This window comes from Delphinus delphis, chromosome 18, assembly GCF_949987515.2.
Source record: "Delphinus delphis chromosome 18, mDelDel1.2, whole genome shotgun sequence".
Classification (NCBI taxonomy): Eukaryota; Metazoa; Chordata; class Mammalia; order Artiodactyla; family Delphinidae; genus Delphinus; species Delphinus delphis.
In genome coordinates this window covers 77,683,027-77,697,373 of record NC_082700.1, presented here as the reverse complement: position 1 = coordinate 77,697,373, position 14,347 = coordinate 77,683,027, and the positions used below count along the sequence as shown (strand labels likewise).

Genomic DNA, 14,347 nt, shown 5'->3' with positions numbered 1-14,347 from the left:
AGGCTCTGGAGGAAGAGGCCTGGGAACTGCTGGTGGGGTGAGTGCTTGTGCTGGGAGATGAGGGGGTTGTGCTGTGTTCCACGCGCCGAGCACACTTGATGCTTCCCACATGTGACACCCTGGTCGCTTGGCTTGTTCGCTGCTCTGTCCAGCACGGAGAGGCGTGTCTGGCACACAGTAGGTGGTCAGTAAACACCAGTGGACTGAACGAATCGATGATGTCCCAGAACGCTCCTGCTGGGTGCCCAGGCCAGGCTGGTCTTTCGCAGGGTCGTCAGTGTGATGTGCAGAGCCTGGTCCCTGGGCCTGGCTCGCCTGATCTCTGTGCTGCCTGTCTCTGCATTGCTGGGCGTGTGGGGCGAGACTGGATTCCCCGCGCCTGGCGAGGGGAGATGGTCCATGCGGGTGATGCACTGTGGCGTGGCCTGGCACTGCGCCCACCACAGCAGAGAGGCCGGGGAAAGCAGGGCAGAGCCAGCAGCCCACCCACGACCTGCTGAACCCCTGTGGGTCTGAGTGGGCTCCTGGCTTGGCCCCTTGAACCCCACATCCCCTTTTCTTCCCAGGAAGAGGAGTCCAGCCAGTTTTCATTTCCAGGAAGAAACAAGAGGCCCACTGGGCTCAGGGCCTCCGGAGACCTCGGGCATTTTGGTTGCAGAATTCCTCGAGTGTCTGCAGCCTGAGCTGTGAGCTGGGGGCACCTGGACATTTGCATATCGGCTTTCCTGGCCTTGGCCAGGTGGCCTGTCCTCCCAGTGCCTCATTTTACCTGCACCAGTTTCATCCTCATGACAAGCATGGCAGCGGGCCTCATCTTGTAGATGAAACGAGGGGCGGAGAGGGTTGGTGGTGCCTCTGAGGGGGCCAGAGCCACCCCAGGAGGTCTGGCCCAAGGTCGGAGCTCTCGACGTGTGCCCGGCGAGAACCCCAGAAACCACCACCTGATGGGGCAGCAAAGTGCTTCTGTAAAGGCTCAGCTGGTGAGCACGTGGCCAGGCTTGTGGAGCCCTGGTTACTCAACAGGCTGGACTGTCCGCCAGCGCACGTCTGGCACTGTAAGCACGGCGTCCCCGGCCAGGACGGGCGGGTCCTGAGGAGGTGGGCGCCCGCCGCGGTGGCCTTGCCCGCCTGGCTGGGTTCAGGTGGGGTCAGGCGCTCCCCTCCCCGGTCCCTGGTTCCTCATTCTTCCCAACATGAGGCCTGTGTGCCCATCACCTGAGGGACTCGATTAGAGGGTAGGTCAAGGGGCCTCACCCCTATCCCACTGAGCTGGGCAGGACCTGGGAACCTGCATATTTGGACCATCCCTGCTGGTGCCCAGGCAGGGGTCATCTGCTGGGGCCTCAGCTGGAAGAGACACCCAGTCCTCAGGGTTGGGGACTATAGCCTCCAAATCCATGAGAGCTGTTGTGTTTGGAAACAGCCTCGTGCAAGGTTCACTTTAGTGAAGTTGGCGATTGTGAAGGAGACCTGCTCAGAGATAAACACGAGGGTCTCCGTGAAATGCCTCTGGACAATTCGGGGAGGGCAGGCAGCCACCGGGGGCTTGGAGGAGGCTCAGCTGCTTGCTGTCCGTGGGGGAGCAGGTGTGCAGAGCATGAGGCCGCGTGTTACCGTAAAGTTCACACACTTAGAAAAGATCTGGGGACTTCCCTGGTGGCGCAATGGTTAAGAATCCGCCTGCCAATGCAGGGGACATGGGTTCGAGCCCTGGTCCGGGAAGATCCCACATGCCACGGAGCAACTAAGCCCGTGCGCCACAACTACTGAGCCTGCGCTCTAGAGCCCGTGAGCCACAACTACTGAGCCGGTGTGCCACAACTACTGAGCCTGCACTCTAGAGCCCGTGAGCCACAACAACAGCCCACGTGCTGCAACTACTGAAGCCCGTGCGCCTAGAGCCCATGCTCTGCAACAAGAGAAGCCACCGCAGTGAGAAGCCCGCGCACCGCAAGGAGGAGTAGCCCCCGCTCGCCTCAGCTAGAGAAAGCCTGCGCGCAGCAACGAAGACCCAATGCAGCCAAAAATAAATTTATAAAAAGAAAAGAAAAGATCCGGAAGGATATTCAGCACAGTGAGTGGCGGATGCTAACAGTTTATCTGCAGTGAAGATGAAACGCTTGAGTGAGAGGCGAACGTGTGGGGAAGTGGCACCGTCACCACGGGTGGACACCTCACCGGGGGTGGACACTCGCGCCCCTGCTGCTGGCCTGGCGCACCCAGCCCCCGCGTGCTCTGCCCAGTGTGCCACTTCTGTCGTTACCCCCCCGCCCCGTCTGCCTCTTTGACACTCAGTCTCTCTTTCTCTCCAGCTGCTCAGAATCTCCCTCAGGTTTCTCTCTGTCTCTCCCTCCCTCAGTCTCTCTCTGTCAGTCTCCCTCTCTGTGTCTCTCTGTCTCTCCGTCTCTGTTTCCGCTTCCCCCTCCCCCGCCCCAAGAACCACAGGAGAATTTCCGGCTTTGGCGCGGGAAGAACGGGCACACACGGCGGCTTTATTTGCGGGGCGGGTGCTAGGGCAGCAGCGGGGCCCGGACGAGGCCCCCCGAGGGTGGTGGGGAGACCATGAGACGGCGGAGCCAGGCCGTGTACTGGGAGACCCGGGTGTAGACGCCGAAGTGGCCGGCGGCTGCGCAGCCCTCGCCCCAGCTGACGACACCCGTCAGGTACCAGGTGCCCTGGAAGTGGGTGGCGTGCGGGCCCCCGCTGTCCCCCTTGCAGGCGTCCTTGCTGCCGTCCGTGTAGCCGGCGCAGAACATGTTGTCAGTGATGACGGGGCCGCCGGGCCTCCGGCGCGACAGCTGCCGGCAGTCCTGGGTCAGGAGCCGGGGCACGTGCACGGCCATGAGCCGGAGGGCCGTGGCGCCGCGCTCCAGGAGCTGGCCCCAGCCGCTGACGGCCGAGAAGCGCACAAAGGCCAGCGTCCGCTCTGCGAAGGCCCGCTCGGGCAGGCAGAGGGGCGCCACGTGGTCGCCGAGGGCCACGGGCCGCGCCAGGCGCAGCAGGGCCAGGTCGTGGTCCGTCTTGCCCCGGACGTACTTGTCGGGAATGATGACCTGCGCCACCTGCCTCTCCTGCTCATCACCTTCGTCCTGGCTGAGGTCGTGCTCGCCTGCGGCGGGGGCGGGGGCGGACCGTCCACTCACTCCCCGCCTCGCCTCCCGGGCCAGTGTCTCCTGTCGGGCAGGAGGGGCCCCGCGTCCCCCACCCCCGGTGGGCGAGCAGCCTCCTGGGGCTGCCGGGGGGTCAGTGTGGGTGTGAGTCGGGGCGGATATGGCCCCGAGGTGCTGGAGGCAGGTGAGGGGGTCGGGCGGGCAGCCGTGGCTGGGTGAGGAGAGGGTGCCCCGTTCCCCTGGTTCTTCCAGATGGGGCCTGGCCCTCCTGGGGTCCTCGTCATCCCCTAAGCCCACCGGGCAGCGCAGCCTTGGGTGGGGCACCCCTTCGGGGACCTTGGCGGGAGCAGCGTCACCCCAGGGCCGCATCTGGGTGGCAGAGAGGCTGAGGGGGTGGCCACAGCGGCGCTGTGGGTATGGGGTCTGCCCAGACGCTGCCACTTCTCTTTGTGGGGAAGGTCACTGGTCGTGGAAGCCCCAAATCTTGGCCCCGCGGTTATCATTCAAGGATCGTCTCCCGGCAGAAGGAGGCGCCACGCAACCTACCCAGCACCACTGTCAGGTTCCTCCAGCTTCTGAGTCTGTCGAAACAGTGGGCGGCGGAGACCACCCAGACGGTGTCGAGCAGGGAGCCCCCGCACAGCAGCGCCCCATTCAGCTTCAGCATGGCCTGACAAGGGCACAGCAGATGCTGGAAGCTCGCGTTCCCGTCGTGGCTGCCTGGGGGGCCCCCCTTTCCCGTGCACCCCGGATGGGGGCTGCCCCCCTTTCCCGTGCACCCCGGATGGGGGCTGCTCCCCTTTCCCGTGCACCCCGGATGGGGGCTGCTTTACAGGCCGCTGCCATCCAGCTAAGGGAGTGGCCAGACGGTGGGCACGCCGGGGCTGGACTGCTCTGTGCACGCCCGGGATCGTCACCCACGTTCGACCCAGTGCTCCTGGAGCCTTACCTGCCAGGGGCACTCCCCTTTGGGGCAGACGTGACCACCCACGATTCGGCCTTGGGGGTTGCTGTCGTTTCTCTTTTGCAGAACAGGCGTTTTTCCGCACGGATATTCAACTGTGTAAAACAAATCCAGCAAGACGTGGGGTGTGCGGGGTGCTGGCGAGAAAGGCCAGGGGCCCTGCGGACGGGCGGCTGCGCCTCTGGCCCTGCCCGGGGCTGCGGCAGGCCCTTGCGGGAGCTGCCGGGGAAGCAGATGGCCCAGCGTCCTGGAGACTGGGTCCCGCGCATTTTCCAAGGGGGGAAGACGTGCAGCTTGAGGTCACTAAAGGTGTAAAGGATAAGCTGTGTAAGGCGACCGGCATCTCGGACAATCGGGCTGCTCTTCTGACGGGCTCTAAGTTTTCCTTCCTGCTCCAGGAAAGCCCCAGGCCAGAAAAGAAAGCCTTTAGAGGCGGCAGCTGAGTTTCAGGCTTCCTAGACAAGGCTGGGTCCATCCACCTCTGGAGAGACGCAGGGCTGGGGGTGGGGTCAGCTTTGGGGGCTGCAGCCCCGTCGCCTTTAGGCTGGTTTGGAGACGTTTTCCATTTTCCCAGAAGTGCTTGCCGTTGAAGAGACTTGGAATCCAGAACCGTGCTGCCGTCAGTACAGACACTGGGTGTGGTGCTGCGCGGGGAGCGGGGGTGGGCAGCGAGCGCCGCCTTCTGCACCTCCCCCCGGCTCCGGGACTCCGCCCCGCCCACCGTGGCCCCTCCCTGCTCTGGGGGCGGGGCGGCCGCCTCCACCCGAGCTTCCCCTCTGCCGCGATGCGCAGAGCGCCGGCAGTGCCTGGTAGATGCTCAGTGATGCTATGCTTCCCCGCACCCCATCTTGTAGCCAACGGGGAGACGTGTATCAGGACAATGAAACCACCAGCCCTAGACCTGGTCCCCGAGGACCTGTTACCTGTGGCCGTGCAGGACACCCCGTCCGCCTGGAGCGCGTACCCCTCGTGGCACCAGCAGGTGCGCCCAGCCTCCGCGTCATCCCTGCAGTACTGCTCACAGCCACCGTTGTCATTCGGGCAGATCAGCTGGCTCTTCTTGTCTGAGGGCAGAGGGCGTGGCCGACAGGGGGCCCCCGGTCAGGGCAAGCAGGCCTGGGCCAGGGGCTGTGTTCTGCACGAAGGTGGCGCCCAGCTTCCGGCTCCAGGGACAGCCTGGCACCAGCCCACTCCGCAGACTGACCCAGAAGGGCACGACCTGGAGTTTGGGGCAGGGCCCCACGTCTGAGCAGCTTCGCCAGTGGGGATGCGGGGCTGGCACGCTGTGGCCTCCACAACGTCATCCCTCCCGGGCTGGGGAAAGCAGAGGCCCCTGGGGACGGTGGACGAGTCCGACTCAATCGGAGGCCTGCCCGCGAGCAGTCAGAGCCAGGAGGCTGGTCTGCAGCCGGGGCCTGGTGCCCCGGGGAGCTGCCCGGGCTGGCCGCTGGCCAACCTGCCTCTGGAAAAGGGAGCTTTGTTGTGGACACGGGCTTGGCTCGCTCTGCAAGTCCGGGGCCTGTCCTGGAGGTGAATTCACACCAGGACCGCTGAGCACCCAAGCCCCAGGTGACCGGCGGGGACCCTCCTCCCTGGCCGTTGCCCTCCCTCTTTGACCGTGGTCCTTTGAGACGAGCTAGGTGGCATCAGAATGTTCACAGGTGGGGAGGGGTCCCAGGAAGTGACTGCCCCCCTGATGAAGTCGTCCACTTTAATTTGAGCTGCCTGATAAGTGTGTTGTTTTCCTGGGGGCCTGGGGCCACCTGGCATCAGCGCGACCCCTGGAAGGGCTGGACATGGGGGTCAGCCAAATCCTTGTGCCTGACACTGGGGCTTGTGGGCGCGTCCCTGGTGGGTGAGTCTCTGTAAGTTCTGTCCCACATGGTCTCGGAGAACAGAACACCATCCACAGGGCTCCCGGGAAGAAGCCGCTGGGAGCTCACACTGGCCCCTCGGCTGTTTGAACCCATATCCTTTCCGTGTGGTAACTGTAACCGTGCCTGTGTCGGCCTTCAGAGCACGCTGGCCTAGCAGATGACTGACGCTGAGGGTGGTCTGGGGAGCCCTGAGCTGTGTGATACTGTAATACTGGGCCTACCCTTGTGACAGCAAGTAGGGAAGGCCGAGCTTCCCCAACCACCTCGCCATGGGGATGTGTGGAGCTGACGGAGATGCAGTGATTCCCCGGGCCGCTCCGGGTGCGTCAGAATTTCCCAGTGCCGGGAGCCCAGAAGGGGACAGGGCATCACAAGTGGAAGAATTAGCACCTGAGAACCCCAGATCCGAGACTCTCAGGTTGAGGCCCTTCCAGGTCACGGAGGCCAACCTCCCCCCAGGCCGTGCTCAGCAGCCCCCCCGGGGGCCCCGGTTGTCCTCACCCGTCTCACAGTTCCGGCCCTCGAAGCCATCCAGGCAGAAGCACAGGTAGGACTGCAGCTGGTCCTCGCAGGAGCCCCCGTTTTGACAGGGCCTGGAGGCGCACTGGTCCCCGTCTGTGGGCAAGTCAGAGTTAGGATGCCGAGAGAGGGGCTGGCGGGTAGATCACGTCGGCCGGGCACGTACTCACCGTTGTAAGAAATCCAGAACTGATTCTGAGGGAGCAAAGAGGAAGGTGCGTGACGCAGGCGTGCGCCAGAGGCAGTGCATGTGGCCCCGCGGAAGGAGCTGGCGGGCTGGGGGCTTCTGACCTGGCCCTCGTGATGGGCTCTGAAAGCCAGACTTTCTCCTCTGGAGGCGAGGTGGGTGCATCCAGGGGAAGCGAGTTTTGTCCTAACATCCACCCGCCATTGCTAAGGCCACCAGAGATCACAGGTTTCCTCGCCCAAGTCAGGATCCCCAGGCTTTAGCTGTGCCACGTCCGAGCTGTGAACGCGGACAAGACACCCCCGCTCCCTGAGCCCCCAGTTCCTCCTCGGATGCTGCATCGACTGTCCAGTCACCCGCTGAGCGGGACCGACCGCAGAGGCTCTGCCGACCGCAGAGGCCCCGTCAGTAAAAGGGATTCCCGCGGAATCTTTTGGCCAATGAAGTAAAACTCGCAGGGTTGTCGTGAGAATCAAAGCAGGCTTCACAACCACGGGGTGGCCGCCGCACGCCCGCTGGCCCCAGGCGAGCTCACCGTCCTCTCCTTGCTCTGGAAGATCTCCCGGGCCTCCTCGAAGGAGCAGAACTCCTCCCTGCACTCGCGCTCCAGGGATCCAGGCCACAGTTCCTCCAGCAACCAGTTGGCGCGCCGGGGCCTGTGCAGGACACTGTGGGCTTGCTCCTGGGAGACAAAGACTGGAGGGCGGGCCGTGAGACGCTGGACGCCCGGGGGGGCCCACAGCCTCCCGTCCCCCACCCCGCCCTCCACAGGAAGTGTTCCCACCATCCCTTCTGCTAGGTAATGGGAGTCAGAGGGCTCCTGTCCACAGGCCTGGCTGAGTTTGCAATGGGAGCACTGCACAGCTTTATGTGCCGGAGGAAGGCAATGTGCTCAGTGAGTCATCGCAACACGTTCACGCCCTTGACCTGGTCCCTTCGCTTCTAGGAGTTTATCCCAAGGAAATGCTCTGAGACCTGCAGAGACCCAGCCATCAGGAAAGCTGGAGACAATCTGAAGCATAAACGATGGTGCCCCGTGATGCTTAAGAAGGTGCGATATTAAGTGAAAAAAGAAGACAAGCAGGAGGGACCACGGCGGCACCAGCTCTGCCTCTCGGACCCCAGAGTCTGGCCGTGGGATCTGAGGGACGACGTGAGCCGGACTTTACGGGACAGTGTCGGTGCCTGGTTCCCACCTCGGCCGCCCCTCGGGGCTGGAGAGTCACGATGACAGCTCACAGAGCCGTCCCCGTGTTAACCGGCTCAGGCCTCCCAGCGTCTGCGAGGATGGGGTGCAGGGGTCACTGGCGTGGTGGCAGATCATCACGGTCCGGCGTCCCCACACCGTCCCTCGCACCAGCCCCCCACCGAGAGGCCGAGAGAGCAGAGTGAGAGAGGCACCCCTGAGCCCCAGATCCTGTGCCAGGGGGTGGGGGGGCGTTGGCGGCAGGCGGGGGGCGCCCACTGTGGCCGGCGGACGCCACGGCTCCCAAAAGTCTGGAAAATAATTCCCCGAAGCCTTTCCTCCAAATGCTGGGTGAGGCCCTGGGCACCGTTTGCCTTTCGGAAGGAGAGCAGATCAGAGCAGAGCTGCCAGCAAACAGGAGCGCCCAGCACATGGGCCGGCTTTGGGGGGTCGGCTGCCCTTCCGCTGGGTGAATGGGGAAACCTCCCTCGCGTACCTGCCACCAGGGAACCCCGCAGGCCCAGCAGAAGGCAGAGGAGGGCCAGCCCCCGGAGCCGAGGAGCCATGGCGAGGCCCTGGGTCGCTTTGTCTGTTGACTTTCCAGGTGGGGAGGCGGGCAAAGTTCTCCAAGAGCCCGAGAGGGTGGGGGAGGGAGGCCTCGCCTCCCAAGCACTCGGGCGTGCGGTCCCCCGCCCAGTGCCTGCTGAGCGGACAGACGGGCCGCCCCAGGGCACGGGCCTGGGGAGTCAGGCTCCTGGTCCGAGAGGAGACTCGGGCATCGGGATGCGTGTCCGGTGGCGTGTGCAGCTCAAATGCAGCTCAGAAGCCTGCAGCCCAAGGACCTAGGACGGCAAGCTGGGAAACAGAACTAAAGTGCGGGTGGAGAGCCGTCCCCCGCAGTGATGGTACTGGGAAAGGGGAGCAGGTTTGGGGCGTGAATGTGAATATCTTGTCACAGGGGAGGCCTGGTTTCTCAGCCGAAGGGCCCCTCTGGGAGCGCGAGGGGGAGGGGTGCGCGCCCCCCGCGGAGCCCCTGCCCCCGTCTCAGCCCTGGGGCGCCCGGGTCTTGTCCCTCATGCCCTCCTGGGCCCAGGCCACCAGCTGGGGTGACCAGCTATCCTGGCCGCCAGGCACGAAAGGGTTTCTCAGGACGCTGGACCTTCCAGACTTAACTGGTACTGTCCTGGGCCCGTTGGGCTGGCGGTCACCCTGCAAGCCTCACTCAGGCGTCCAGCCGCCTCTCCATAAACGGGTGGAGGCTGGGGACACCAGCTCTGCCATTTATCTTCAGAGGGGAGCAGGGACACCCAGCTGCTCCAGGCGGGTCCGGCGCTACTCCTTCCCCAGATGGAAGGCAGTCCTTAGAGGACAACATTTTACTTATCGCCTCTGGAATTTCTATTTGTCACTGTCAACAATTGTTTAGGAATTCAGTTATACAGGAATTTATTTGTGAAGGGGGGAGGGGGAGAGGAGGGGAAGGGGAGGGACTCTCACAGCCCTTCGTGGCGCCGCCTGGGCCCAGTGGGTGCAGCAGCTCTGGAGTCAGACCACCTGGCAGGGTGCTGTCAGGGTCCGTCTCCTCCCAGCTTGGGGAGGAAGGGGCTCATTCCTTTGAGCCCTACTTTCTTTGCGGGGCAGCAGGGCTGCTCGTCCTGCCGAGAGCCTGGGGGTGTGCACGGTCCTGCGAGGGCTCCAGAAGCGCCACCTGCCACCCCTGCCGGGTGCGGCCACTGCCCGGGGCTTCCTCCGGCTCCAGGGCTGCGCACCTTCTCAGACCGAGTACAGCGCGGTCACTGCTCACTGACTCAGTGCTCCTTTCCAGCCGCCTGACCCAGCACCGCCCCCAGGGGCTCCAGCGACAGGAATCTATCCAGTCCCAGGTCTGGGCAGGTGTCCCAGGGCCAAGCTCCCTCCAGAGGCTCTGTGGAGGGTCCTTCCGGCCTCTTCCAGCTCCTGGGGCTCTGGTGGCCCTTGGTACCCCTGACATGCTGAGCCAGCCCTCCAGCTCCCGCCTGGTGTGTGTGTGTGTCCAAATTTCCTGCTCCTTATAAGGACACCAGTCATTGGACTAGGGGCCACCATGACCCCATCTTAACCAACTGCACCTGCAGTGACCCTATATCCAAGCAGGATCACCTTCTGGGGTCCAGGCGGACAGGGATCCTAGGGGGTGCTCTCAGCCCGGTGCCCCCGGCTTCCCTCGAACGGAGCTGAGCTGCACCTGTGTTTGGAGCCACGTGAGGGGCATCCTGACCACAGGCCCAGTAGGGACAAGGCTCGGGGGTGAAGAAAAGACTCTGCTCCTTCTAGGGCTTCTCAGAGCATCACCACTGAACCGGGTTTCCGCAGACAAATGACCTGCCAGGCATAGGGCATCAGCGTGAATTAGGGCAATGCGAAGGACAGAGGCCCTCAGGTCCAGGGTGACGGGGGTCCCCGCAGAGGTGGAGGGGACGTTGCAGGCTTCGAGGAGCCACTACGCCCACTGACACTTGTACTATTTCTCCCAGCTGGCCGAGCACAGGTACAGAGTTCACCCTATCTTATTCCTGCAGGAGAAGCCCTGACAGAGGGGGGAGGGGAGGGGGCTCAGGGGTCAGGAGGCCCCACTCGCCCTGGGCCCCTCCGGCGCACGCTGGCATCTGGGGGGGGGGGCGTTCCAGTGAGGGCCACCCAGTTCCAGATCCTGTGCCTTTACAGAGGACGGCCGACAGCAAGAGGTGCTGATGTTTATTCAAACACCAGCCATACAGTAAAGAACTCGGATTTTTAAATTTCACTTACATCAGCAGTTAAAAAAAAAAGGAACAGTGACTGAAACATGAGGTTTTAAAGTGCTTTTATGAGGAAGAGATCACAAAAATGGTGGCCAGTCCCAGGCTGGGATGGCAGGAACGGTGCCTGAACAATCAATATATTCAGTAAATTACGTGAAGCATCATTTTCCAAATAACTTATACACCAGGAGGAAAGCTGCCGAGCTTGTACGCCGTCCACTACGCACTCCAGAGAGGTCTGGCCCTGCACAAGGACGCGGAGCCCGTGGGCTGGGCTGCAGGGGCCTGGGGCTCGGGGGGCTGTAAAGCGACACATCGCCAGCAGCTTGGAGGCTATAAATACACCCCTCACAGTGGGGACGTATGTACACACATCGACATATATACACACATATAAAAATATCTGCCCCAATCAGACCCAGAAAGAAGCGTTTCCAGGGAACAGAATTTGTTTCTGAAACACAAAACACAGTAAAACAGAAGAGTTTTCTTTCCAGTTCTGCCTTGATTTGAATAAGATAAACTCTGCTGTGCTCAGGACAGCTCCACACAGGACACGCCAGGCGGGGGGGGGGGGGGGGGGGGGGGGCGGGCAGGGGGGGCCGGGAGCTCAGGTTTTCCCTGGGCTCCTGTGACAGCATCGGTTCAGGTGACACCTGCAAAAACTGCATCTTTACACAGTCTTTAAAAATAATAAAAATACCCTAATTCAGTGAAGTGTTAAAAAATCGAGTCCCCCGTGTTTTTCTGTAGAAAAGAAGGTTAATATTTTAAATTATAGTTCACATTTTCGTTTGAAAACTAACCTACACAGGTGAAGGAATTTCCTTGGTTTCTAACTGCCTGTGTTTGTAGAAACGCTGCCTGATTCTACCGAGGGATGTCCTTCCACTCACCTGTGACCAGGTGGGCTGTTTCCACGAGAGCGTGTCCCCCAAATCATTCAGCGCCATGTAAACCCCAGTAACAAAAAATAGTTTTATATCAAATACAGTATGAAATTGTCATTTCACGTAAACACAGTGATTCTTGGTAAAGATCAGAGGCCAAAGTATCACCAAAAAGATGGCCGTAGAATTAATCCTTGCTTTAAAAAAAAAAGTGTATAAGACAAACTAGCCTCCTGCCCCCGCACCAAGCCGCTGGGTCAGTGAATCGGTCACTTCTTTTGGAAGCAGCTCCACAGAACGCGTGTTCCTGCAGAAAGCACCGGACCAGAAACGTAGGAAACCAAAGGGGAGCGGCTGCGGCCGAGGCCGAAGGGGAGTCCCGGGAGCCCTTCTGCACCAGAGGTCTGTCGTCCGCAGCCCCGTCCGTCCGACTCCCCGAGGAAGCCGCGGTGCCGCGCTCTTCCTGCGCCCTGGGGCGCGCGCGCGGTCCCGGCGCCGAGGCCGCAGGGCGGACTCTTCCCGAACCTTCGTCTGGGGCCGCGGCGGCTCCGGGGTTCCGTGGGCGGTTCTGTGGGCGCCGGCCCCACCCCCACGCCGCGCCGGCCCGAGCAGAGGCCAGCTCCCAGGGCCGCAGGCGGGGTGGCCGCGGCGCTACCCCTGCAGGTCCGCGAGGGCGGCCGCGCAGCTCTCGCTGCAGCTGGACGAGGCGCTCAGCAGGGCGGACCCCGCGCTGGACTCTGCGGACAAGCAGGCGAGCGGCTGCCGCGCGTCCTGGCCCCGCCCCTGGCCCCGCCCCCGGCCCCGCCTTCGCCGCAGCGCCTGGGCTGCTCAGCGGCCCGTACCTGGGCTGCTCAGGCACCCGGGGGCGCCGCGCTGGCCGAGGAGCGCGGACAGGTTGCGGGCTGGCAACCAGCCCTCGCCGCCGGAGCTCACGTTCCGCACGAACCTGCAAGGGGCGCGGTCAGGGTGCGGTAGCGCGCGCGGGCTGCGGGGGGGCGCGCGGGCGGTCTTACCAGAGGCCCTCGTCGCCCTCCTGCACCAGCTCCACCTCGTCCCCGCTCCTCAGGACCAGCGCGTCGGGGCCCCCCTTCTCGTCCAGCCCCGTGACGGTGTACTTCCCGGGGACCTGGGGAGGGGACAGCAGGGCGCATGGCGCACGTGGCACGCAGCTGCCGGTGCCCAGCGTCCAGCGTCCCGGGAAGGACGAGAGCCTTGCCATTCGCAGAGCTTCCGGTGGGACTATGGCCTTACATTGGGAAGGTCTCCTCGTCCAGGGAGACGCTCGGTCTCACGTGGCGACCACTAAACCTGACCAGCCTGTGCGGTGCCCCTGGCTGCGCCCCAGTGCTCACACCACACCCAGCTCCTGCGGCCGCAGGGCCTTTGCACCTGCTGCACCTCTTACTGGGTCACGCCTCTGCCCTCAGGGCACACGCTCTGCCTTTTACTAGTCTTTCACCCCAGGAGAGGGGGGATTCTTGTCCACCTTGTCCCCTGTTTGCCTTCAGTGCCTGACACAGCAGGTGCTCAGCACACCTGTGGACGGAGCTGCTGCGCGACGCGGACTCTGAGAAGGGGAGGCCATTCTGCTGGACTGTGGGGCTGCGGCCTCACGGGCAGCGAGACACATGACTGGGAGCCCCTGAACTGTGCAGGGGTCACGCGCCACCAGGCTTGGGAGCAGGGAAAGCCAGGCCGGTGTCCGTTACCCTCACGGGAGCAGCTGCACCCTCTGGACACCCTGAGCAGCACCTCGCACCCTCCTGCTGCACCGCGAGCGGAATGCAACCAGCAGGCCTGCCCGCCCGCCCACCTGCCTCCCCGCCCGCCCGCCTGCCTCCCTGCCCGCCTCCCTGCCCGCCTGCCTAGGCTCCCCCACTGGCCCCGCAACGCCCTGGCCGGCTCTTCTCACCCTCAGGCCTCCTCAGGAAAGGCTGCCCTGGCCACCCGAGACTCTCCCTGCGCTCTCCTCCAGTTACCTGTGTCTGCTCCTCCAGCTCTGGGGTGCTTTGCTCGCTGCGATAAACCAGGTGTGGACCAGGGCAGCACTGAGCGGGCAGCAAATAACTGTTGCTACCGTCCTGACTCTGATGACTTAATATATAAATAGTTTCCTCTGCTGCTCGTGCTAAAACAGGACTTTGTTTAGGAAGCAAATCCGTACCTCAGACAGTGCGATTCTCTGAAACAGACGGCGGTACACACGCAGCTTTAAGAAAGCTCCTCTGAGGGGCAGGTCAGAGGTGTGCACTGTCCGCCGTGAGGTGGTCTGGTGAGAACTACAGGAGGGCGGGCACACAGCCAAGGGGCCCTGGCACCTGAAGGTCCTCCCTAAGCCCTAGGAGGCGCGGCCCCCTGAGCTGCACTGCTGGCTCCCTGCCCCCGGGACCAGCAGTGCCGCGGACGAGGTGGGAGCCAAGGTTACCAGCTTCCTGAGGCCCGCTCTCCCTTCCTCCTCTGCGTCTGAGGAGTTGACCGGCTCCTCGGCGCTGGACCAGCCGTCGTTGTCCTCAGGAGCCTCTGGCGGGTTAGACGTTTTGCTCCAACCTAGAGAGGACCAGGCCCCAGTGAGGTCCCCCTCAAGGTCGAGGGCGGCCTATGCACATCCCCGCCACCCACACGTGTCGGCTGGGGGAGCCTGCCCTTCCCAGCGGTGCGTAAAGGCGGGCCGGACACCCGCAGGTTTCCGCTTCAACCGTGCAAGCTGCCCAGGGGACCTGGGCCACAGCACCTGCTTCCTCAGCCGGAAACAAACCCCAGCCTCCACCGGACAGCTGGTGACAACCGCCCGTCCGGTGTCGAGGCAAACGACGAGGGAAAGGCATTTTTAATCA

The 14,347-nt window shown here is 63.2% G+C and overlaps 2 protein-coding genes across 4 annotated transcripts in view; both read right to left on the bottom strand.

Annotated features, from left to right (window-relative positions):
- Positions 1 to 2,110: 2,110 nt before the first annotated feature.
- On the bottom strand, positions 2,111 to 8,457 carry F7 (coagulation factor VII). The gene is made up of 8 exons (XM_059995871.1): positions 8,340 to 8,457; positions 7,193 to 7,353; positions 6,641 to 6,665; positions 6,453 to 6,566; positions 4,998 to 5,138; positions 4,060 to 4,169; positions 3,657 to 3,780; positions 2,111 to 3,109 (listed from the first exon to the last, which is right to left on the bottom strand). Exons 1-8 carry the CDS (start codon positions 8,407 to 8,409, stop codon positions 2,511 to 2,513), a joined length of 1,344 nt encoding a protein of 447 aa, XP_059851854.1. The 5' UTR covers positions 8,410 to 8,457; the 3' UTR covers positions 2,111 to 2,510.
- A 2,211-nt stretch (positions 8,458 to 10,668) lies between these two features.
- Positions 10,669 to 14,347, bottom strand: part of MCF2L (MCF.2 cell line derived transforming sequence like) — a 121,333-nt gene continuing 117,654 nt past the window's right edge. For all 3 annotated transcript variants that reach the window (XM_059995867.1, XM_059995868.1, XM_059995870.1), the window contains 4 exons: positions 13,939 to 14,060; positions 12,527 to 12,639; positions 12,356 to 12,459; positions 10,669 to 12,250 (listed from right to left, as the gene is read on the bottom strand). In XM_059995867.1, coding sequence (XP_059851850.1) covers positions 12,165 to 12,250; positions 12,356 to 12,459; positions 12,527 to 12,639; positions 13,939 to 14,060 — 425 coding nt within the window. In that variant the 3' untranslated portion in view covers positions 10,669 to 12,164. The remainder of the gene's footprint in view (positions 12,251 to 12,355; positions 12,460 to 12,526; positions 12,640 to 13,938; positions 14,061 to 14,347) is intronic.

Coding starts and splice junctions, on each gene's coding strand:
- F7 (XM_059995871.1), bottom strand. CDS start 8,409: ATGGCTCCTCGGCTCCGGGGGCTGGCCCTCCTCTGCCTTCTGCTGGGC. Junction 7,354..8,339: donor GCGGGGTTCCCTGGTGGCAG/GTACGCGAGGGA, acceptor CCCGCCCTCCAG/TCTTTGTCTCCCAGGAGCAA. Junction 3,110..3,656: donor GAACCTGACAGTGGTGCTGG/GTAGGTTGCGTG, acceptor CCCCCGCCGCAG/GCGAGCACGACCTCAGCCAG.